Source organism: Thermoascus crustaceus, assembly GCF_041956765.1.
Source record: "Thermoascus crustaceus strain CBS 181.67 unplaced genomic scaffold VTN00scaffold_11, whole genome shotgun sequence".
Taxonomy (NCBI): domain Eukaryota; kingdom Fungi; phylum Ascomycota; class Eurotiomycetes; order Eurotiales; family Thermoascaceae; genus Thermoascus; species Thermoascus crustaceus.
Window position 1 is genome coordinate 741,112 of NW_027192537.1, and position 23,729 is coordinate 764,840.

Below are 23,729 nucleotides of genomic sequence, written 5' to 3' on the forward strand. Positions count from 1 at the left end.
TCTATACTTATACTCATATTAGGGGTATCAGATGCTAAATTCCTGACAACAGACTACCTATCCGACAACCACACTCCTCAACCTCTTCCACCACTTCTTCCTTCTCCCGAACCCCTCCCCATGCTCCATCCCTGCATCGGCATCTACATCAGACTCAACGTACTCCCTCCTCCCCGTCCAAATATCCATCTCCTCCACCCTCACCCACCTTGTTCCCTTCCAGAACTTGTACACAACCATAAACGCCGCGAACACCGGGAGGAGGATGTAATTCACCACGAAATCCTTCGCGCTGAAGGGTGTCAGGAAGGCCGTGTAGCCCTGGAAGAAAATCAGGAAGATGTTCGCCGCAAGCGCGGCGTAGGTGCCCCATGGGTAGAAAGAGGCCTTGTAGGGGAGGTGAGAGGGGTCTTGGCCCTGCGCAGCGAGGGCGGCGCGGAAGCGGATGTGCGTGATGCAGATGGTGGCCCAGACGATGAATGTTGCCACTAGGTCGAACAGTGTCAGTGAGATCAGACCTGGTGGTGGAAAAACTACTTGGGTTCGTTTGGAGTATTGTCATCTTACCCCCAGACAAAGTGATCAAAGCCTCGTAAAGCTCCCCCGCATTCGACGAGATCGACAGAAACGCGATACACGCGAACAGGTTCGAGAACAGGAGCGCCGCCCACGGCACACCGGCCCTGTTCGTGCGGCCGAGAAAGCGCGGCGCTTTGCCGTTGCGCGCCATGAAGAGGATCGTCCGCGAGGAGACGTACAGCGAGCTGTTGCCCGCGGAGATGACGGAGAGGACGATCAGGCCGTTGATGAGGTGCGCGGCGGGAAGGATGCCGGCGTCGGAGAGGGCGATTGTTAACGGGGAGCTGGCGGTCTTGGAGCCTTTGCCGAGGAGGCGGTCGTCAGTGTAGGGGATTGTGATGCCGATTAGGAACATCATTCCTGTTGTTGTCAGGTTCCTGATATATTCTGATGATATTAACAAACATGGTTGTTATGACTTACCGACGTAGAAGATGAGAATACGCCAGAATACCTGGCGGATGGCCTTGGGGACTGATCTTTGGGGGTTGGCTGTCTCTCCGGACGTGATTCCGACCCTAAGAAGTCAGAATTACAGGCAATCATAGTGAATGTTCTAATACGTACATCTCAGTTCCCGCATAGAGCGTACCAGCAATGACAAAAGTCCTCGCGACGCCATTGATAGAATCGGCAAAGGCCCCAGGATGATGCCAGTACTTGAATCCAATCGTGCGTGGCCCTATCCCTCCTGCGCTGATGCAGATCGCCAGGATGAAGAACACACAGAGTGAGAGCACCTTGATCCTAGCGAAGTTTAGCCGATATCCAAGATGTAATATGTGTGGATGACCTACAATGCCAGCCAAAACTCCACCTCTCCGTACGCTAGAATTCCCAGGTTGGAGAGTGCCAGAAAGACGACCCAGTAGATCAGGATCCAGGCCCATTGAGGGACAACATCGGTCCAATAACCCATGACGAGTGAGATGGCGTTGTACTCGTTGGCCAGGACCTATGTCTGCAGTGAGCGCAATCCAACTAAAGCATAAAATCCAGCTCACCGTGACCCAGAGATACCAGTAAGCCCATCCCAGCGCAAACGCTAATGAATCGTCCACGAACCGCGCAGCGTAGTCCGTAAACGATCCGGTCACGGGTATGAGGGTGGCCATCTCTCCGAGGGATTGCCTATAAATCTCAGCGTAAGTTCTCGCAGGAATGTAAAATTGCAGGGTCTGTGTAGCATACATGACGAAGAAGACGATAATCCCAACCAATGTAAAGCTGATCAGCACACCCGCCGGACCTCCGAGATGAAGCGCATTGCCAGAGCCAACGAGCAGACCGGGTCCGATGATACCTGTGACAATAGAGTCGGATCACAATATCCGTATTTGAGATACACAAGGGCAAGGATACGAACCGCCAATTGCGATCATCTGCAGATGTCTCGACCGCAGCTTTCGATGCAGCGGGGCCGCATAAGGATTGTTCGAGTTCCCCGCGTCGGTAGCGACTCCAGCGATGCCATTCTCCTGGTTTTTAGCATCGTCTGCGACGTGCGCGTCAAAGGAGACTCCATCTTTTCCGGTCTTGGTCGCCATGGCCGCTGCTCTGATTAGCAGACAGCGAGAGCGGAAGGCTGTCTAGCGATGAGGATGAGGATAAAGAAGATAAACCGCTCCAGAAAGCAGAAGACGGAGAAGAGCCATATCAGAATCAAGAATTGAGAAAGTGGTTAAAGACGCACACGAAAGAAAAAGGTATGATAGCATCGAGAAATTTTCGTCTCGTCAGCCGCGGCCTGTTAGGTACCACGGCAGCCACCTGCAAGGGTCGCATGGGCGGCGGCGAGACGGGCATGCTGTCGCGTGTGTTATTATTTGCTGCAGATGTCGTGATATCTCCCTGCCCCCGCCGCAGAGATCTAATCTGGGCAAGATCTAACGGTTAGCTTGTTTGTCGCGGGGGTAGTAGTGCGGGGGCCGAGAAGCAGACACGGCTCGTCGAGATTTGTGATAATACAACATTGGGGCCGTATCCGTATCTTCTGTCTACATGCTGCCAGGTACGGGATACCGCTGATATTCGGCTGTCACTTTTTGCGTGTGACGGCCGATAAGTAGCATCTTCAAAGCGTGGCTACCGAAACGCTGGCCGCTTCTCGCAATCCGCCACATGAATGGCGTGCTGGTTGAACACGAGGGATCGGCCCGCTCTAAGGGTCATACAAGATTAGCGCGATCTTCATCTACCTTCTTAGATAAAACATGCATGTCCTGATTCAATCTTTCTTTTTGAGATACCTAAGCACTACAGAGTGTGCATTGAATTAGGTAATTGCCAGCTTTTTCATATAAACTATTCAGTCTTGTGGTAGAGTAACCACCTGGGTATATTTGTGTCGATGCTAGGTGGTAAAGCTACATGCATACTATACTACACTTTATTGGTCTCTTATGCAAGGCTTATACAGTAAGTACGCTAGCTACGCAATCATCTAGAAGGTAGCTAAGTGACATCTTATCTCAGTCTCAGCCTGCGTCTCAATTGTTAGAGGAGGAACACAACACAACTTTACAATGTACATTCTAGTAACAGAGCAAGAGGTAAGAATATACAAAGAGTAGAAGGTAGGGAAGGGGAGCTTGCCTAAAGATCAACAGAAACGTATAATCAGTGCAGAAGGTGAAAAAAGTGCAGGACAGAAAAACAACATTCTTCCACAGACCTCAGATTGCTAGAATTCTCAACATTTCTCAGTGCAGGCACGGAGAATCTGATAAAATTCCGCTCATATCAGGTCATCATTTAGTGGTCTGCAAAGAGAAAGGACAAAAGAAGATTCTGTATTGTATGAACAAAGACACAACACAGCCACATGCCCGACAATAAGGTACTTAACCAGTGAAAAAAAAAAGTTCCGCGGGAGGTGTATATAGAAAAGAGACAAAAAGTCTGGGTACTCTGATAAGAAAAGCTCATGGCAGTAAGCAGTTTATCAAGCACTGAGTTGGGAGCTTCCAGACCAGACAGGAAAAGAAAAACAAACTGAACCAAGAAAAGAAAGGAAGAAAGAAAGGATGGGGACCCCAGACGGTACGCCAAGTACTGCTATACGCTGCGCCCGAAAAGATCATCCGAATCTGTTGAAATACCTTCCACACAAAGGCGATAAGTCGAGAGAACAGAGAAAAAGAGAAAAGACTAGAACACAACCTCAGATTTTTCCACAGGCGATCATGTCATGTTCGGTTAGCCTTACTCGATCCGGCGCCCCAGACCAGGCAACACAGAGGGCGGAGCCGGAGAGAGTATCCTAACGAGTCACTCTAAACGTATTCGTCTCATCATGTCCTGTAGTCTTTTCTGTCTGTGTAGATTAGGTGGGTAGGTAGAGGATGGGTCGATGGCTTGAGCCCTTGGAGAAAAGAGACCATGGAGAAGGGGGGAGAGGAAGGGGGTGTGTTGTTTACCCAGACTAGGTCAATCAGATGATCGTTCGAGGGATTGATAAATGATGAAAGGAGGATAGATATTTAGACAAAGACACGCGCAAGCAGGGCACGCAGGCAAGCAGACATGAATATCAAAAGACCAGTCCCTAGAACAAAGCCACAGCAGAACCAACGAGGTTGGTAGGAGAAAAGTAAAAAAAAAAAAAAAAAAAGAAAGCCCTGAAGATGAATATGGGCGAGAAAAACGTGTGGACCTCGCGAGCTGCCTCGCTAGAATTAGCGTCTTGATTTGAGCAGGTGATTGGTTACATCTGCTATTTCTTTGTTCGATATCACGGTTATTTCATGTGATGGAAGGTTGAAGATCAGTGTTGTGATCTGGGGGTATTGTGTTGGGAGGACTCCGGGGTTGGTGGTTGCGTTGTGGATACTCCCGGGTGAGACGCGTTGGGCGGAGCGGAGCGGGGAGGGATGTTGTATCAGAAGGCAAGAAGGTTAGGAACTGGATATCCTCTTCTTTTTGAGCTGAGCAGTATGGTTTGTTAGATATATGGATCCGTTATTACTTATTGATATACGACGGAAATATTACGACGGAAATTCGGCAGCTGGGCGCGTGCCCCAGATACAGGGGCCAGAAAGAGAACAGCACAAGAACAGAAAAGGCGCGGTAAGAACACTATTAACGCTCCAATTCGCTAAAATGCTATGTAACAAAAAAGAATAACCAGAAGAAATCACGCTCGACTCTATGCGGCACCACCCGCTCGCGCCGAAAGCTGCTCGATAAAGGTCTCTCCCCATTTAGCACTGGATACACAGGTCAGTAAACGATCACTGATAACACGGGAAGAAGGATATACTAACCTCGTATTATTATATATAAACTCCCTCAACCTCTCATAATTCTCCTTCCTCTCCTCATCGTTCATCGTGACCGCCTTGTGGATCGCCTCCGATATCTCGTTCGGATTGGCCGGATGGAACGTGATGCTCCCCTTGCCCATGAACACCGCCGCCCCGGCGAACTGGGAGATGACGAGCACGCCGTGCCGCTTCGCCTGGCAGGCGACGTACTCGAACGCGACGAGGTTCATCCCGTCGCGGGTCGACGCGAGGAGGCACACGTCGGAGATGGAGTACAGGGCCGTGAGCTCGGTGAAGGGGACGGAGCGGTGCATGTATATCAGGGGGGTATAATCGGGGGTTGCTGCTGTCGTCAGCTGGCTGCCAATGGACTAGAAGGATGGGAGAATATCTTCGTACCGTATTTCCCATTAATCTTCCCGACGATGGTGCTGATCTCCGATTCCAGATCCTGATACTCCTTCACCTCCTCGCGACTCGGGACGGCGACCTGTATGAGCACGGCCTTCCCCCGCCAGTGCGGATGCTCGTCTAGAAAGGCATCGAACCCTTTTAGTTTCTGGGTAAGACCCTTGATGTAGTCGAGTCGGTCGACACCGATGATGACTTTCTGATCCTTGTACCGCTCGTCGAGCTCCCTGATGCGGTTCTGGACCTCTTCCTTCTGAAGCGTATCCGTGAACTTCTGCGGGTCGATCCCGACCACGAATTTATCCACCGTGACTAGACGGTCTTTGTACTGGATCTTGCCGGGGATTTTGGTCTCCGCGCCGCTGTGTTGATGGTTAGAGATATCAAGTCACATGAGAAAGCGTGAAGAGTAGATCGATAACTTACAGAACAGTCGCACAACTCTCCGTAAAATTATGCTTATACTCATCAGTATGGAACCCGATGATATCGCTCGACAGCATCGCCTCCAGGATCTCCTTCCCGACGGGCAAGGTGCGCCAGAAATCCGACGCGGGAAAAGGCGTGTGCAGCGAGAAGCCGATGGCGCAGGCCTTGCCCTTCTGCGCCAGCCGCTCGCGGAGCAGTTTCGGCAGCAGCATCAGGTGGTAGTCGTGCACCCAGACGAGGTCCCCGTCGTTGGCGGCGTCGGAGACCTGGTCGGCGATCAACTCGTTGACCTTTTTGTAGGCGGTCCAGGGCGCGTCTTTGAAGATCACGCCGGATTGGTAGTGTAGGGTCGGCCAGAGGATCGAATCTAGGTCAACTCGGTCAGATAATTATGTCTTCTGGTTGATCTGGAGTTATATGACTTACTAGAAAACCCATTATAATGCTCATGCGCAAGCTCGCTCTCAAGGAAGATAGGGACCGCATCGTGCGCTGCCAGACTCCTCTTGACCTCCTCCCTCTCCGCGGGATCCTTGACCTCGATCCCAGGCCACCCGAACCAGCGGAAGCTCGTTGACTTGGTGAGGCCCGAGACTGCGGTGACGAGACCGCCACTCGAGAGACTGGACTGGTACGATCCGTCCGGGGCACGCTTGACGGAGAGCGGCAGGCGGTTCGAGACGAGGATGATCTCTCGCTTGGTGGGGGCTTGTTTACTGGCAGGCATATTGATTGATTGATATTGGAGGGAGCTACGAAACGGTATATATGATATAATATAATATGATCAATGCAAGGTTCGGGCGGTTTGGACGGCACAGCTGGAAAGGAAGAGGGCAAGTAATGATTAGATTAGTTACACAGGGATGGATAGTAGACAGGGAACCGCAGTCTCTTTGCCGTCCATAGCAGCAAAAATTTCAAGATTAAAAATCAATCTACATGGAAAAATGGACCATAAAAGGGCTCTTTGTTATATACCCTCTCCAGGGATTCCGTTAGCTCTACGTCAGTGAACACATTTTGCCAGGCACGAGGCGGGGGAGGGCCAAGACCATCCATGAAAAGGGCCCGCCTCCGCCCTTGCGCAACGACGCAGATGGCGGAATCCGAGAGCGTCAGTAGAATATCCTGACAGGGTGAGCGGCATAAAGGCCCGTTTGAATGGAAGTCCATTCCAACCAGCTGTCGCACACGTTTTGAGGCGATCAACGTGCCGAGGAGACGGGCTCTGTTGGTCCAGCGAATTGGAGGGTCGGTTCCTCGTCTGTACAGCATCTGGCGCTGGTACTCTCTTCTCTTGAGTGGGATCTGTGTCATCTACAGTTTCCTTGGTTAGTTGATGTCCCTACACAGAACGAGGCACCTTACGTCAGTTCTTTGCCTCCAGTATAAGGTGCTGTTGGAAAGGTGAAACAGAAGGCCCTTTTCTGGGACGTCTCTGCCATCATGACCAAGGCCGAGGCCACGATTGCCCGTCCAAAGCTTGCCAATGTATGGACAGCTCCAGGGTCCATCCCCAGGATCGCCGTCGTCATCGTCGAGCGATGCGCGGTTGCGTCACGTCATAACGCCCCGCGGAGAGAGCCGATGCCAAGACTCAGCAGGTCGGCGGATCGGCACAGATCCTCCGCTTGCCTCATCTGGCAAAACCTCTTCATATTTTTTTCTTTCCCTGCAGCTCATGAGATGAAGCAGGATAAGGGATATTCATACAGTGCTCCTATATTAAGTCTACCACATCCGTATTTCTATAGAAACATACGAGGTCCAATAGTCCAACATCCAGATACAGCACTCAGGAGCGGAAACATCCATATATATGTTTTACATGCACAGCATCCTTGGAGGGACATTCATAAAGTAAAGCTACAGGAGTGATACCAAGTACAGGACAAACTATCAATCAAATAACCAAAAGACCTTCAAAAACTTCATCTTCATTCGACATAACCTGTGAGACTAAAGCAATACGGCGGGTACTCAATATTGCGACCATAACTGGCCAGAATCCCTGGAGGCGGCCGGCTGACTGTCCACTGCTGGGTGCTGTCCGAGCGGACAGTGAGAAATAACCTTCCCTTTCTTGCATATCTGGGAAAATGAAAGCGGCATCAGCGTTCACAAGTGTGGCCTCTGAAAGGCTCAAGAGTGGCAGATAGATATCTCTCGATCTTCACGGTGTATATACCGATTAAATATATGCCTATCATACAAAGTAGAAATGAGGCAAGTCGTCAATGAACCAGAAAACAAAACCAGACCTAGTATTCGCTACCAAACGTTTTCATGCAATCCATCGCAACACCAAGAAGACTTAAGGACCCTGAAAAAAAGAGATAGGTAAATAACACACGCCAGGGGCTAGCTAGAAGCGAAAAGAAACGCCAAGGGTCATGGTGTGTATCAAACGCCAGAATTGCAGCCTCGAAATTAGTTGAATCCATGTCGCCCTTCCTCGTTAGAACTCCTCCAGATTGCTAGCAACGTTAAAGCTGAAAAAGAAAATAAGCACTCTATCGAGCTGTTTGTTAAAGCAGCTTACGATTCCGCTTGGAAGGACTCGGTGTCCGCAGGTGGTTCTCCCGCTCACGACTCCTCTGCGTCACGAAGTCCATCGGTCGCGAGTCCTCGAGCAACAACGGCTGGTCACACTGCTCCTCTGAGCTCACTTTGCGCATTGGGCTGCCCTGTGGTTGGACCTGAGTTTGCCCCTGCTGGGCGAGGTATCCGAACCCAGGAGTGCTTGGGAACTGCAGTTGTTGGTGTGCCGGTTGATGAGGTTGACCAGGATGTTGCTGAGGGAGATTGGGGTGCGGGTGCACATAATCGTGCTGGTTAAGCCGGTTTCTGAAGGAGCGGAAGGACCAGTTGCTGACAACGGTAACGGTAGAAATGGTCGCCAAGAAGCAGAGCTGTAAGAAAATTAGTTGAGTATTCAAGTGCGAAGATAGAGGGTAATGGGGCGGCATACTATCGCCTTCCAGCTGATGGGATCGATGAAGCTGTTGATGATGATGGCCATCGTATGTGCTGACACCTTCGCCCGTCCGACCTTGGCTGGGTCGCGGTTCATGCAACGCTCCCAATTATCACACACGGTCTCCAGAGCAGGCAGTCTGTCATTACCAGCACACTTGTTGTCGACGTAGTTCTTCGCGCAAACCGCCATCTCCGCCAAGATGCCGTCCGATACCTCCTCAGCAGCCTGTTCAAACTCCGCTCGGATTGCCGACACGAACCCGAAGACCACGTACACTGCGAGCGAGAAAAGAGACAGATTGACAACCAGCTGAGCCCACCACGACAGGATACTGGGAACGTTGGGGTGTGCTTCAAGAAGAGCAAAAAAGTCAGCAAACGAGGAGAGCCGCGACGGCGGCGGCTGCTGTTGCTGCCCCTTCGCCTTCTTCTGCTCATTGCCGGTGGGTGTGTCGCTTTCATCCTCGCTCTCCTCCCTCCGCAATCGTCTATCTAAATCTCTATCCCGCCGCCGTCTCTTCTGCACCCGTCGTGCTAGCGCGTTCGAGAAGTTGCTGATTTTCGGGATCTCTCCTCGGCCTGGACTAGGCGCGAATCGTCCGTACATTCCAAACAGGGAGTTTCGCTTCTCCGACTTGGAAAGCTGGTCTGGCGTATCCTCGTTGTCTGCGTTATCCGGAGATGTTTCTGCACCAGATGAGAAGTCGAAGTCGAATTTCCGCGGGGTGGTGAAAGACGGCTTGCCGAAGATGGCCTTCGGGGTCGCAGGCGGAGGCTGCGAGGGGACCTGGGAGAAGAGGAAGGGTTGTGAGTTCGGTTCGCGAAGGGCCGGAGTATCTTTCTTCGTTGGAGAGTCAAAGAGGCTGTGAGGTCCTGCTGGCTGTCAGTCGGGAGATCTCGACCTGGTCAGGTAGGTCATGGAGCTCACTCACGCTTCTTCTGGTTCTCGTGCTGCACGCTGAGCTGGTAGAAGGGCGAGGTCACGTCCCCTGGGGCCCTGGTCTGCCACTCAAAGTCCATTGGACTCTCTGTCGTTCTTTTGTCCATGGTTGCGGTGGTTGGGCTGAGAGTTGAGAGTCTGGCGGATCGCTGGAGTGGGCGGGAGCTGCGATGGATTTTGTTTGGGCGTAAACAATGTAGCCGCCAACGGGCCGATCCAGACTCTACCCTGGTCGCCTGTCACCAGCCCTACGGCTTAAGCCTCCACTTCTCTACGAGTCTCTCGTCGGTATCTTTTCTACAAGCCAGTGCATTTTAGTCGCTTCATTTTATTCGAATTTTTTCCGTTTTGCCGTGTCCTCTGGGACTGTCCGGACGCATTGCATCCTCGGAAACAATAATACCCATGTTGGGCTAAGAGCGGCTTGAGCACGGTACACTGTACGAGGACTGGCAAAAACTTCTAATACGGACGTGACCTTTTTCCTACTAAATGAGTACCAGCCAGACACGATTATTGAAAACTGAATAGCATATACTATGACGACCAGGATAGCAATGCACGGTGGATATGAAAGAAGGCAAAGATGGCTGTTCTCAGGCTTTGACGTATGACCCGGACTTCAGGGACGACGCAAATCATCACGCTAAGACTGCATACTCCATTCTACGCAGTAGCAGCCAGACGCATCCTCACCTCAACCGCGTCAGCTTCAACCGGTATCTGGAACTTATGAGGAATCATTATGAGGTTCACAAGCTTGTTACTCCTCATCTAGCGGAAGCTAATATTATCTATTACAAACGACAGCAGACGTATCGTCATCGGAACTAACCAGGCACGCGAATCACGGATCTAACCCGTCCTACCCAATCCTAGTGGTACAGTCTCGAGTCCTCGCAGAAGCGCCGCTCTCCTCATGGTGTCATCAAACCATCAAACAACCAACCTTCTAACCAAAAAGCCAAGTGGATGAACCAGAATCGTAACGCGAAGAACCCGACGCAGTGATGCGAATTGCAAACAGACCCATGCGGCGCTATAGTGGTATCATGCTGGGTATACAAGGGACGGACGCAGAAAAAAGAGATAGGATGACGGGTAACGATGCTCATAGGGTGACGTGGTCCACCAGCTCGAAGTCATCGTCATCATCGGCGACGTAGCCGTTGCCTGACTCATTCTCCATGGACACGAACTCATACTCCTTGACCAACTTCTCTGTCACCGCCGCCTCGAATTTCTCCTCAGCCTTCGCGACCGCAGCGGCAAGGATATTGTGGCCGGAGGCCTCGTATGAGAAGAGTTGGTCATCCTCCAGATTCTCGTCTGAGTTCTCTGCGGCTGTGGGTTCCCTGGTATCCTCATCCGCAGATGAGTCGGAGGTTCCGTGTTCGAGAAGTTCGTTGTTGATATCATAGCGCAAGGCTACTTTGGAATTGTGGGCGAACTTGTCGAGGGTGAACTGATTCGAGTACCTCACTGAATTGGTCCGCCTGCGCTGGTCAATTTCTCATTCAACCTTGAGAAGGAGATAGGGACTTACTTCGCGAGTTGGTGTTCAGGGATGGGTCGGGTCAGAGGAAGCTTCATTCCCATCTCCACATGATACTTCTGAGGAAGAGCAATACGGCCTCCATATGCCCACTTGGCCTTGTGATCATGGTCACGCTTTGCTTCTGTGCCAGCACGACGCAGGTCACCAGCAAGGAAGGACTCCGAAGACATGGTGAAGGTGCGCGAGTTACGTATGTGAGAGCTCTCGGGATGGGGCGCCACAAGGCTAAGCTGGAGGTAGACACGTAGATGGAGCCGCAGCTCTGGATGAACTAAAGTGATACAAGTGAAGGTAGGAAGACAAGAGGAGAATAGAGATTGAATTAAGGATGCTATGCGGGATGACAGGGGTTTGGTCTGAGTCACTGGGTGAATGCGCCGGTGATATACGTGTAGACAACCTTGGGAGCGATGGGGGAAGCTCCACCGGAACGAGTTAGAACTCCTGATAATAGAAAGAAGCAGGAACGAAGCCGACGGAAGGATACGGGAGGAGTGGGTCGTGAAGGCTAAACAGTTTAGTACAAGATGATCTATGGCCAGAGCAAGGACCCAGGAGGATGGCTATCGTAGTGTCCACAGTATCTTGTCTGGAGAACTGGGGGATGAGGAGAGGATAGAGCCTGATGAGGGATATGAGTACTCCGCATGGAAGACATAGACAGAAGGCCCGGGGTGCACGAGGAATACAGGAGCCAGATGGGAAGAGCAGCTCAACTTCAGGACAGCAGTCCTGTTACTGCTGCGTAATGGGGTCTCAGCCAAACCCCATCTATGATCCGCGGCTCAACGGCGGTTATGGGGCCTCTCGTCTTCCACTGGCAGCTTATCTCCCTACGGCGTGCTCTCCTATCCTCCATCTCTGTCATTCTCCGCTCGTCCTCAGCCGAGTCACCTGCGAGACCGAGACAAGACCCCAAGGTCCAGGCGCCACCACGATCACAACATCCAGGTCAGCAAACACCAGCAGTGGTTCATAGCTCCGAGAGTTCTGACTGCTCCTGACTCCTCGTGAGGCTACCATGTGCTGCTCGTGCTCGAGTCTTGCCATGACTGGACAGATGGTCCGCAGCCATATGAGTCGACGCTGACTCAAATAGCACTGACCGACAGAGCACGACTCATCGGCAGGATCCTGCGAATCCAACTGCATAGCACATAGCATGTTCATTCCAGGTTCTATTTCTGGTCTCTTCTCCAACTATAGATGCGTTATCCATCGATCACTGCCTCCAAGGGGAGCGAGCTCATCTCCTCCCGAGCTTCCAACCCGCCGCTGTCGTCACAGGTTCAGGCACGCGTACCGTACCACATTACGGTGTTGGTCTCGCCCTCTCATCCGCAGCATCCGCACAGCCGGATGACGCATAAAGAAGAGCAGGCAAATCTCTAATGAGCACATCCAGGCACTGATGGCGCATCTCCCAGATCTTCTCGAGATGGCCCCCCACGGCCGATGTCATGGCTCCTCCATACCGGCTATCATTTGCGGTGATTCCCGCAGCTCACCTGCAGGTCCGGAGATAGGCCCAACTTAGACTCGTGGCCATGCTTATCGCGCTTCGACCCCTCATGCATTGTTTACGGAGTACATACTGTGTACTTGGCTTACTGTTCTTCTCAGCTACTAGTCTTTCGTCTCCTGACCTTCCCGAAACCTTCTGCGTCACCTGCGCATCTCCCAATATGGAAGCTCCGCTGCTGATTGTCCTCGATTGATGCATGTTTCGCCCACTAGGGTTTCTGCCGCCTAGCTTCGCAGCTCTCGCAGCTATAGAGCTGCCAATCAGAAGAGAAGCATAAGCAACGAGTAGCGCTACTTGCGGAGCGCATTCTGCCTTGCGAGCTACAGCTGGCCTTATTGGGCGTCCTCATGTACAGTCTGAGCCAAGTAAACAAGGCCGGCAATGTGAATGCTCACGGTTTCGTCACTCGTCGGTAGAGATCCTAAAAAATAATGCTTTCGTATTGATTCGTAGTATGTTGATGCTATTCATCTGAGACACGCTGCCTGGATACCAGCTCACATACTTATTGAGACTGGACGAACCAGAGCTCTACAAAACCAATTTACTACTACAGTACAGAATTGCAAGACAAGATATAGTTCATGGAACAGATCTCCTGTCTCCAGAGCAGTTGTGGTGGTTGTTATCTCCTGCAGTGTTGAGGTACTACTTTACTCCACTTCCGCGGAGATCATAGTTGTCCTTTTCGCACTGTGCCAGGGTCCGTCTAGTGCTGCACCCCGCATGTTAATACACATATTGATATCGATCCCTTCTCTCCGATGCCTTCATCGCATCTGGTGACCGAACCCTTTACCTGTGCTGTCTCGCCCGTCGAGGACAGGACCTGCCTAACTGGACACCTTGTCTGCACAGCCCTAGCTAGGCAAAGTGATAGGCAGCCTGAGGTTTCAAGGTCCTGCAAACTTGCACTGTCTAGAACTCACCCCTAGCAGAAACTATCCGGTGACACATAAAAACTTTCTCACAGAATATGATAAGACCACGTCAGATCGCAGGCTAGTTCAGATATCACATCACATCAATCACCCTTTTCGTTGCCCATAAAATAGAGTACTGTGTACATCCCCGGGGATACTCCTCTTCAGATAAATACATTAGGTAGCATGACATCATTAGCAGGCTTGTCAGCAGGTACAGTCTTACGACTACACCTTTATACTGTACATATATGGATGTATCACTTTCCCATGAAGTTTACCTCCCTAGCTGGGAGGTGCTCTGTATGTTGGATAATTTGACACCAAGGAACAAGGGAGGCAACCGTTGGATGGATGGATGCCTGCATGAGATTCACCCTGTGATCTCGGTCACTCTAGAGACAGGCGATACGGAGCAAAACAAAGTGAAGAGGCACGCTCTCCAGAACCGTCATAGGCAAAAATCTTCCAGAATTAAAAAACAAAACAACAAAAAAGCGTTATCCCGGCCCGCAGGGGCAGAACTGAGGATGTTATGATGCTTCGACCGACGCAGGATTCGAACCTGCGATCTCCCGCACCGGAAACGGATGCCTTACCACTAGGCCAGCCGGCCGAACATGATGTTTGTTGTGGAAGAGGAAAAATCGAGAAAATAAAATCCGTCTGAGTGGGGAGAATCCGCTGTACGATTAATTGATCCTGGGAAATAATCCGGGGGGGGCAGGGGGGGAGGGATTGCGGCCATGGGTCTCTGCTCATTGAAATCTGGGACCGGGGCAGCTTTAATGAAGGAGATAAAATAGATCGAAACGGCGCATAGGGATAAGTTCGGCCGGCTGGCCTAGTGGTAAGGCATCCGTTTCCGGTGCGGGAGATCGCAGGTTCGAATCCTGCGTCGGTCGATACTCTTCCATTTTTCGGTGCTGTAGTGCGGGCCGGAAATCTTTTTCTTTTTCAACTTCAGATCATGATATCGATGGTCATTCTACTTTTATACCTAGCAGACCAAAAGAGAAAGTTTTTTTTGTTCTTTCCGGATGGTAGTGGGTCCATTGGGTGTTGCGAGATGGGGGGTTTGGCCTGAGGTGTGTATGTCCTGGGTATGATGCATTAGGCGCCTATGTTGGTGACATTCAGATGATGCTGATAAATGGGAGATGATGATTTGATACTGTAACAGCGGACCTAAGACTTCTTAGGCGGAGGCTCGTTGGGTTTATCTTGAAGACAGAAAGCAAGGGAAAGAGATAGATAAATAGACTGTTACTAGCAATGTTACTACCAGGATTGCTATTTGAGTTGACCACAGGGTCCTAATCCCCATGGTTAAGGAGTGTCTTATATACATGCTGAGTTCTGCCCGGAAATACCTATCCGGTGGATCATGACTATGGATCATGGAGGTGGATCGTAGAGCTGGATCGTGAGGATGGATCGTAGATGATCCAGCATGGTCATGTGACTAGACCTCCCTTCGTCAGCCTTATTAGTGATCTCTAGGCTGTGCCGTAACAGATACCTATTGTGATAGCATTGTATGTACTATGGCGCTACCCGACTATTCCAGTAAGTACCTTGGGAAATAGGTGGTTGTATGATGAGATGTATCCTCCAAGTAAAACCGCCGGCTTGAAAATGACTCCCATAGATAGCAATAGGATATTGCATGGACAACGGATAAAAAGTGGTTGTGAGACACAGCCTGGCGCTTAGTGTCTGGTGTAGAACACGTGCTGGTCAGCCTTGTCCTGCAGTGGGCGGCTACAGAGTACATCCCACAAAAGCCGTGACATGGATCTGTAAATACCTACCTAGGTGCCGAGCGACGGAAACTGAAAAATTCAATTTTACTATCAAGTTTGGATTTACAATGCCTTCGGGACTGAAGCCGCATCAGCATCAGTATCAGCCCCCGCGGAAGTGGGTTTTTGCCTATGTGTCTAGGGAGGAAAAGAACCTCGAAGACATCCGGAAACGCACCGGGGAACTCGCCAAGGATAATCCAATATATAAAGTGGATAGCTTGGCTTCAGAAGTTGCAACAGGCGCCCGCAAAGTGTTGACTTCGATATGCTCCCATGTCTCTGCCCCACGGAATTATGTCGTGTGATTCAGATTAACGTGGCTTCTCATGATGCGACCTCTTCACTCAAGAGATACACTACTTCCTTGAAGTGTGGTGATTGGGATAGTTGGTTCGGTGGGTTAGATTTAGAAGACCTGTGCTCACGTTGGCCAGCTCGTTTTAGGGACTGGGCGAGTGAGATCGAGCTGGGCATTAAAAACGGGTGGAATATGTACTCCCTAGGGATCTTTTCTATTCCACTGGGGGGTTTGCTCTACTGGACGAAATAGAAGACGTCCTGGAAGTGGACTACATAATATAGGAAGTCAGGGATTGTGATGCCTTGAGGAAATCTCTACACCTGCTGGGATATACCCGTTGTCCTCAGTAGCAGCCTCGGTCCTAGTTTTTGTTGCCATTGCATTCCAGGTGGTTGCGATAAAATTAGTGTTGGGAAGCAGAGCTATAGGCGGTGCAGCCTCGCCTTTAACCAAGAGGGAACACGAGGCTTAAACACATTAAACACATGTGACGGGCAATGTACATATTGAAGATCAACAATATTGTTATCCGCAGTTTTCATGATTCATGTCTCTGGCGTTCTATGATTCGAGCCTTCATTACTTCCATACATTCTCAAGGACCGTCTCCAAAGCAGGTTGTATCAGTTATGCTTATCCAACCTATTATCCTTCATTAACTTCAGCATCAGCAGCGCCGTCTTCTGCCTCGTCACTACTCGAACCCTCTTCGCTGGGTAACCTTTTAGGAAACCATCCGTACTGCCTGAAATCGACATACATCTCGCCCATGCTGTCTGTCTCAATATGGACGCCTTCGCTACGCAGTGCAGCAGCCTGACGGGCCGCGCCACCGGGGCCACTTTGTACTATTAGCATATATACATCTAAGCATGAATGACGAGGTCAAAATATATATATATATAACGGAAATATGTAACAAACGAATGGAGTTGAAAGAGAGACTGCCTACCCACCGATGAGAATCATGCCCTTCGAATTGATCACCCGTTGCCAGGGAACATTATCTGAATGAAAGTAATGCGATGTCCCTGGAGCGTTGTCAGGGAGGTGCTTGAGACAGATGCCGACCTGGCGTGGTCGTTGTGCTGGAGGTCAGGTTGACAGTCAGCAAAGATCGAACAGTCATTTCTAATTTAAACCCCAATTATCATTTTTCTAGTATAGCAATTTAGTCCACGGAAAGATGGAACAACATACGCTGCCCCAGCAAGCGCGCGATGTGGCCGTATGAAGTGACTTTGCCGTGTGGGATCTCTTGGACGGCCTCATACACGGCGTTGAACCACCACTCCACCTCATCGGTGCGCGGCATGGTTCAGGGCCCACAGACGTGGCCACAGTAACCTCTCAGCTTATCAAATGTATTGACCTGGTAGTTAGATGTACAGGTCTAAAGATCTAGGGTTCGAGTATGCGGTAACAAGGAGGCCACGCAACAACATTTTTCCGGATATCAATCGACTATCACCGGCGCCATTATTATCAGAGCTTCGGCCTCGAGCTTGGAGCTCCAACCTCACCACCAATACAACATGTCCTCGTCCCTAGCAGACTACCTCGCCAAGAACTACCTAACCGCAGACACCCCAGCTGAGCGGCCGAAAAAGAAACGCAAGAAGACCAAAAATGCAGACGCGGGCGGCCTCATCATCGCCGACGACGATCCGCCAGACCTTCGCTCCTCGGCCAAGAACATCGGAAACGAAGACGAAGACGGTCCTATAATCGCGTCATCTAACCCGACAGCAGAATTCCGTCGGGCGAAGAAATCGAACTGGAGGGTCGTCGGCGGGCCGGCGGCAGGTTCGACGCAGACGAGCAGCGAGCAAGCCGAGGCGGACGCCATCCTCGCCTCCGCCGCGGCGGAGAAGGAATCACGACAGAACGCCAACGAGGCCGAAGATGCGCCTACGATTGCGGGTGTGGAGGATGATGACTATGGCGGTCCACGAATGGAGTCCGGTGCGCGGGCTGGTCTCCAGACCGCAGAACAGACGGCGGCGATGGTAGCGGCACAGGAACGGCGGAAGAAGGCCGAAGCGGCAGCTGCTGCAGCCGCGGCGAAGGAAGCAGCAGGACAGGAGACGATATACCGTGATGCATCGGGACGTATCATCAACGTGGCCATGAAGCGGGCGGAGGCACGTCGGGCAGCGGAGGAACAGAAAGCCAAGGAAGAAGCTGCGAAGGAGGCACTGCTGGGAGATGTACAGAAACGGGAGCGGGAGCAACGCAAACAGGAGCTGCGTGAGGCACGGGCGATGCCGCTGTCTAGGACGGTGGAGGACGAGGAGCTGAATGAAGAGCTGAAGGCGCGGCAGAGATGGAATGACCCTGCGGCGCAGTTCTTGACCACCAAGAAGGAGGGCGTTTCAGCAACGGGACGGCCCATCTACAAGGGCTCGTATGCGCCAAATCGCTATGGCATTCGCCCCGGACATCGCTGGGATGGGGTGGATCGGAGCAATGGATTCGAGAAGGAATGGTTCGCGGCGAGAAATCGGAAAGAGAGGCTCGGGGCGTTGGAATACCAATGGCAGATGGACGAGTAGGCATGAACATTCTGTCTTTGGAAAATTGGAATCTAGCTCGAATGGCGCAGGGCGTGCTATATGCGTTTTCATGTTTATTTCAACTACGCACACATGTACATTATAATGGCTTCTTCTAGAAGATCTAAACGTCTGGGCCCTGAAAGATAGGCTCAAATGATTACAGAATCAAGATGACGGTCAATGTTTTGTATTCGCATCTATGGGAGGGAAAAATGTGAATAATATTGACAGTACCATCTCGAAGTTTATACTAGCGAGGAATACATACGGGCTTCGTTCATTTACGAACTGTCTTTCTATGAGCACATGGGAAGATTGAAGGAAGAGTGCTTCTCAACAGAACAAAAAGATGTAAACATCTGGCATATACGTACAGTACATGTATATTGGCTGATTTAAAATGATAAGATTCGTACGCACCGAAGACAACACACCATGAAGTCATTAGAAGTGCGCTAGGAACACCGTTCACAGGAATATTGTCAGAACTCAAACAATTTGGTGAGAACCTTACTGTCCCTTGTGAGCCCTGACATCCCCACCACAATCCTCAACGGCCTGGAAAGATTTGCAAGGCATTCTTTTTACCAGACAGTGTTTGCAGAAGAAAGTACGATTGCACCCTGCTCCAGAAGGTAATGTTTTTCTGCAGGATATGACAGTCCATCCGAAAGGTACTTCGATAAAGGAACTTCGTAGGGTGATTTTCCCCTTGGACGTGTTCAATAACCATTCAAGGTTTCCTTCAGAGTAGGTGGTGCAGAACTCAGATATCAAACTGCGTACGGGTTCGTAATCACCAGCACCGAAAGCATTACAGTGCTGACGCACCTGTATTTAGATTAATTGCGAGTGACAAACAGCCATGCCAATCTTCAACTTATTCTCGATGCTTTTCCTCATCAAAGATCCCTGTTCGTCTCTAGATGGCTTGTTGGCTTGTTGGCCCGGACGGACGTGCATGCAGTCTTTCCCGCCGCGGAAGGGGCGTGTTCGCTATGTTTTCACGAAGAATCCCATTCTCAAGTGGATGGACCAGTCTTTTGCGTTTAGAGCACTTTGTAATTTATCTTCATGACCTCACGCCTTAAAATTTTTCCAGGATATAATATGCTCTACTGTTTGGTACGCACAGAGCGCAGGATGAAGAAATAGGAAAATTGAGGATTTACCGTCGTTATGCTACAAAAGCGTTAGCCTAGCCTGGCAGATCAATCACAATGTAAGATAAGACGAGACTGAAGAAATAAGACAGGCGGGTATCTATATCTATCTATCTACGTAAAGCTAGTCTTACAAAATTTAGATAAATAAATAAAACAAGCACAATATGGATATGGATCTGTATATGTACAGTACCTACTCACTAACTATGTAAGGTTAGTAGGTTAGGTATGTATGTATGTATAGAGATCTTAGATTAGATTATATTTGATACTTAGGTATCTATACAGATAGATTAAATAGATACTCTGAGCCTAAGTCTAAGATTTCCATTTGTTATTATTCCATTTGGTTCTCAGAAGATAGCCAGCTAGATAGATAGATAGATAGATAGACAGCACAGATAAAAACTTTAAAAAAAATACATGATATAGTAAAGAGATAAAATAACAACAATTAAAATTATAGTAAGACAGGCTTCCGTCACCCACCGCACCAGTTGAAAGGAGGGATTGATCTTTTAGGCCCAGTTCATGCCTTGGCCTGCACTCTCAAACCAGCCAAGGAGATCCTTGCGAGGGCGAACATGACACTGGCCCCAAGGGTCATGATCCCACAGTAGATCTGCAGGTCGCGAAATCCTCCATGATCGCGACCAATGAGGGTGCCTCCGATGGGATTGCTGACAAGCGCGGCGATTGAGATAGTCGCATACTCCAATCCCACCCGAAGGCCAATTTCTTCAATGTCTGAGATCTGCGCGATCATGGCTGGCAGCAAAGTAACAAAGGTTCCAGAACCAAAACCATAGAGTATAGCGAAGATGACCAAGGGAGTGTTTCCCCTGGCAGGCAGCCATAGTGCCAACACGATAGTCCCGGAGAAAAGGGACATAACGATCTGGGTGTTATAGCGGCCCACTCGATCGCCGATCCAGCCGGGGATGATTCGACCGAAAAGACTGAGATCTCAATCAAAAACAAAAGTCCAAAGGAATATGGGATAGGGGCACATACCTTGCACCGTTTAGAATTGGAATCAGGTACTCAGCAAGAGATGCAGACATTCCGTTCGAGTTTGCCTGTACTTGGATGTAGTTGATAGGCAGGAACATACCCAGGTAGAATAGACAGGATGCCATTGTCGTCAAGAGATACGTTCTTTCCGTTAGTGGCTTGATGTAGTGAGCCAGCTTTAGAGGTTTACGGCTTGGTGGTAGTCGCGCCTGGACTGTTAGGTCACCAAAACAGAGCATCGCGAGTATGAGAAAAGCTGAGATCCGGATTGCCCACCCAAATCCAACTTGTTTGACTAGGTGATGGATCATGATTGGGAAGACCACGCCACCCAGACTCGATCCAGCTGCAGCGATACCGATGGCGAAGGCGCGTTTCCGGTAAAACCAGCTGATTACGCAGTTTGTGGCTGGGATGTGTTAGTTTCTCTCCATCAGGATCCGTCCAGGTAACTCACATGGTGCGAAGAGGCAGGCAATGCCGATTGAACTAGCAATGCCCTGGGCAAGCATAATCTGATAGTACTTTGTGGATAGCGACGTCATCATCAGACCAATAACGTGGAAGACTGTGCCAACGAGCAGGAGGTGTCGTGGTCCATAACGGTCATAAAGGGGTCCAATAACCGGTCCCTTCGATCGTTAGTTGGTTCATGGCTGGGAGAGAGAACGTACGCCTGCAAACATTATGAACAGCTCAAGCGAAGCAATCCAAGAAATGGCACTGGGGGAGTAATGCCGCAGTTGGTGCGATTGATAATAATCTTGGAAAATCCCAATGCCTGTAGTACAATCCAACCGTCAGTCCTGCTTCAAACTAGGGCATTTTCAACATGTTCCTCACAGTTAAGCCACCCAAAGCTGCAGAATACACAGCAGAAAGCACCAGATACCACCATCCATGCTCTAAGCCCTCCATCTGGAAACTGGCTCGGGTGCCATGGGCTGACACCAAGAGAATCCACTTGGTGATCGCCGCCTCCCTCTCCAAATGAGGGCTTCTCTGAGTCATTGTTGCATGTCGCTGAGCCAACCTGGCTGCTAGACGAATACATGTCTGTTAAAACTAGCCCCCTGGGATTTGCTCCTCCCTCTGCCATCATCTTGTTGTCCTAAATTCAGCTTACTAACAGTAGTGATGCAGTGTTTCGCATCGGTTTGGAAATCCTGGCCAGTGAGTACTTTAAAGCAGTGGAATCAGGGATGACTCGACGCGATAACGAACATTCCACAGGGTAAATACGCCTAAAGGCCTGAACGATTATCTTATCGAACAAGAGATATGGGACATCGTTAACCGAGCAATCCAATTGCGCGACACCCTTACAGGATTTCAATTGCCCTATGTGGCAGCACACCCAAAGATATATGTAAGGAGTTTTGGATATTCAATTGTAGCATCTCTCCTCTTTCCTGGCTTTAGTTTCAGACCCACTGCTCATCCGTGCACGAGGGAAGTCACAGGTATACCTTCCCCTGAGAAGTATGGCATGTCCTATCCAACGGTTAAAAAAATCGAGTTAGAATTTGCTAGTGGAACATTAGATCAACCTTGAATTCCTGATCTGATGTAATCTGCTGACACTCTTGGAATACCTTATATCTCGAGGAACGTTGAAATAGAATTACCAATGCTCTCTCTCACATGCTAACGTACCTGGGGGCCGTTCCGTCTCGGGTACAAAACACCAAGCCACTGAGGCTGGCCACCTGGATTTCGGCGGCAACTCTGTGTCAATCAAGTAAAGACAGGATTCCAGACTCCCCATATATGATACCTACAATTGCAGTTATGATCGCTGTGCCAGCCGATCACTGTTAGTTATGATGGAAACATGCAGTCTATTATTGGAACCGCCCTTGCGTCGTGGTACCGGGAGCGGAAGTGCTTGTCAGGAGAGTACCTGAATATCCTACCCTCGCAGATCAGCTACTCAAACACAAATCTTTCCTTCAGGGCAGAGGAAAGCCAATGCAATCCTGGGTACGCGTTTATGCAGTAGGAATGACTAAGGGACTACTGTTTGGCTGTGCGCGAAATCTGGGAAAGTACTCTATCAAATGATAGGCAGTCATGAATGCAGTAGGGTAAATCGAATAAGGGTGAGATTTGTAGATATTTAAGCAGCAATGTCAAACAACAACTATGAAAAGGGGCACTTTAAACCAGAAGTCTGCCGCCATTCGACTCAACAATGCTCCCCGTGATAAACTGGTCTTTCATGACGTAGATATAGCTCTCGGCCAGATCTTCCGGTCTTCCCACCGTTCCAGTAGTCGAGGTATCGCGAAAGTGTTGCAGCACGCCCTCAAGATTGTCCTTTGCGATTCCCGACAATATCTCAGTGTACACTGCTCCTGGGGATACTATATTCACCCGGAGAGGCTTCAAATCCACTGCAAGCCCTCGCATAACCCCTTCAACCGCACCTCCCCAGCCCGACATCAACGCCCATCCGGGACTGGGCTTCACCGTATTGGACCCACTGGTCATCGTGAATGAGTTCTGTACCGTCAAGTCCATATACTTGGGTAGGAGCTTGGCAAGAAGCAAGGGCGCCACAAAGCGTACGACTCCTGCCTGCTGGATGATGTCGACGTTGAGGTCGGACAGGCCTGGTAGTTTCAAGGCATCACCCGCGGTGAAGACAATGTGGTTGAGCTTTCCAGAAGTGGTTGCTGCTTTGAGCAAGCTGTCCAGATTCCTTTCAAGGTTGGATGTATCGGAAAGATCACAGACATGGGTAGTGACAGATTGCTTGGCCGTGAGCTCGGGATACGACTCGCGAAGCCTGGATGCGGCGTTTTTAATTTGTCTGGGTTCGAGCTTGAGAGCACGACATGTGCTCCGTGTTCGAGAGCGGCTTCGGCGACACAGAATCCAATGCCGGACGTGCCTCCAAGAATGAGAACGCGCTTGTTTGCTAGCTTTAAGGCGTATTTAAGCACTTGAGATGGCATTGTGTCTGTCTAGTGTTCTTTGTGCTTGACAGGGTGGTTAAGCAGATGACATAGGATAGAGTCAAAAGACAAGGCAGGAAAAAAAAAACTCTGGACCCAGAAACTTCATAAGCCTAAAAACTGGACGTGGATGGTAAGGGGAAAGGAGAGCAGACGGCTGATTAACTGAAACATAGAGATGGTGGAGTTTGGCATGTCTGATGACTAAATGATGCGTGGAATTGTCCCGCCTGATCTTCATGTTGCATATAGAGTACGCGGTTACTACACAAGCAGCTTCTGTCTCACTGGGTGCATTGGGTATCAC

General features: G+C 50.2%; 10 protein-coding genes and 2 non-coding genes across 12 annotated transcripts; 4 read left to right on the top strand and 8 right to left on the bottom strand.

The window, feature by feature from the left end:
• Positions 1–57: 57 nt before the first annotated feature.
• VTN00DRAFT_2974 (uncharacterized protein) lies at positions 58–2,126 on the bottom strand (the record flags this gene model as incomplete). Its single annotated transcript, XM_069429239.1, has 8 exons — positions 58–488; positions 568–939; positions 1,003–1,097; positions 1,147–1,326; positions 1,377–1,534; positions 1,584–1,710; positions 1,771–1,882; positions 1,946–2,126. The coding sequence occupies 8 exons, from the start codon at positions 2,124–2,126 to the stop codon at positions 58–60; spliced, it is 1,656 nt and encodes a 551-aa protein (XP_069283386.1).
• A 2,603-nt stretch (positions 2,127–4,729) lies between these two features.
• VTN00DRAFT_2975 (uncharacterized protein) lies at positions 4,730–6,414 on the bottom strand (the record flags this gene model as incomplete). Its single annotated transcript, XM_069429240.1, has 5 exons — positions 4,730–4,790; positions 4,848–5,190; positions 5,247–5,620; positions 5,685–6,054; positions 6,114–6,414. 5 exons carry the CDS (start codon positions 6,412–6,414, stop codon positions 4,730–4,732), a joined length of 1,449 nt encoding a protein of 482 aa, XP_069283387.1.
• A 1,804-nt stretch (positions 6,415–8,218) lies between these two features.
• On the bottom strand, positions 8,219–9,716 carry VTN00DRAFT_2976 (uncharacterized protein; the record flags this gene model as incomplete). The annotated part of the gene is made up of 3 exons (XM_069429241.1): positions 8,219–8,602; positions 8,662–9,542; positions 9,602–9,716. 3 exons carry the CDS (start codon positions 9,714–9,716, stop codon positions 8,219–8,221), a joined length of 1,380 nt encoding a protein of 459 aa, XP_069283388.1.
• Positions 9,717–10,179: 463 nt separating this feature from the next.
• VTN00DRAFT_2977 (uncharacterized protein) lies at positions 10,180–10,443 on the top strand (the record flags this gene model as incomplete). Its single annotated transcript, XM_069429242.1, has 2 exons — positions 10,180–10,359; positions 10,420–10,443. The coding sequence occupies 2 exons, from the start codon at positions 10,180–10,182 to the stop codon at positions 10,441–10,443; spliced, it is 204 nt and encodes a 67-aa protein (XP_069283389.1).
• A 277-nt stretch (positions 10,444–10,720) lies between these two features.
• Positions 10,721–11,337, bottom strand: VTN00DRAFT_2978 (uncharacterized protein; the record flags this gene model as incomplete). The annotated part of the gene is made up of 2 exons (XM_069429243.1): positions 10,721–11,105; positions 11,156–11,337. The coding sequence occupies 2 exons, from the start codon at positions 11,335–11,337 to the stop codon at positions 10,721–10,723; spliced, it is 567 nt and encodes a 188-aa protein (XP_069283390.1).
• Positions 11,338–14,159: 2,822 nt separating this feature from the next.
• Positions 14,160–14,231, bottom strand: VTN00DRAFT_t206. The gene has a single exon. It is a non-coding gene; the product is annotated as a tRNA-Arg (tRNA).
• A 217-nt stretch (positions 14,232–14,448) lies between these two features.
• VTN00DRAFT_t204 lies at positions 14,449–14,520 on the top strand. Its single transcript has one exon. It is a non-coding gene; the product is annotated as a tRNA-Arg (tRNA).
• Positions 14,521–15,488: 968 nt separating this feature from the next.
• VTN00DRAFT_2979 (uncharacterized protein) lies at positions 15,489–15,728 on the top strand (the record flags this gene model as incomplete). The annotated part of the gene is made up of 1 exon (XM_069429244.1): positions 15,489–15,728. The coding sequence occupies one exon, from the start codon at positions 15,489–15,491 to the stop codon at positions 15,726–15,728; it is 240 nt and encodes a 79-aa protein (XP_069283391.1).
• A 641-nt stretch (positions 15,729–16,369) lies between these two features.
• Positions 16,370–17,039, bottom strand: VTN00DRAFT_2980 (uncharacterized protein; the record flags this gene model as incomplete). The annotated part of the gene is made up of 3 exons (XM_069429246.1): positions 16,370–16,565; positions 16,677–16,812; positions 16,925–17,039. The coding sequence occupies 3 exons, from the start codon at positions 17,037–17,039 to the stop codon at positions 16,370–16,372; spliced, it is 447 nt and encodes a 148-aa protein (XP_069283392.1).
• A 220-nt stretch (positions 17,040–17,259) lies between these two features.
• On the top strand, positions 17,260–18,279 carry VTN00DRAFT_2981 (uncharacterized protein; the record flags this gene model as incomplete). The annotated part of the gene is made up of 1 exon (XM_069429247.1): positions 17,260–18,279. The coding sequence occupies one exon, from the start codon at positions 17,260–17,262 to the stop codon at positions 18,277–18,279; it is 1,020 nt and encodes a 339-aa protein (XP_069283393.1).
• Positions 18,280–19,977: 1,698 nt separating this feature from the next.
• VTN00DRAFT_2982 (uncharacterized protein) lies at positions 19,978–21,473 on the bottom strand (the record flags this gene model as incomplete). The annotated part of the gene is made up of 4 exons (XM_069429248.1): positions 19,978–20,407; positions 20,463–20,871; positions 20,920–21,094; positions 21,306–21,473. The coding sequence occupies 4 exons, from the start codon at positions 21,471–21,473 to the stop codon at positions 19,978–19,980; spliced, it is 1,182 nt and encodes a 393-aa protein (XP_069283394.1).
• Positions 21,474–22,622: 1,149 nt separating this feature from the next.
• VTN00DRAFT_2983 (uncharacterized protein) lies at positions 22,623–23,422 on the bottom strand (the record flags this gene model as incomplete). Its single annotated transcript, XM_069429249.1, has 2 exons — positions 22,623–23,253; positions 23,355–23,422. 2 exons carry the CDS (start codon positions 23,420–23,422, stop codon positions 22,623–22,625), a joined length of 699 nt encoding a protein of 232 aa, XP_069283395.1.
• Between the last annotated feature and the right edge of the window lie 307 nt (positions 23,423–23,729).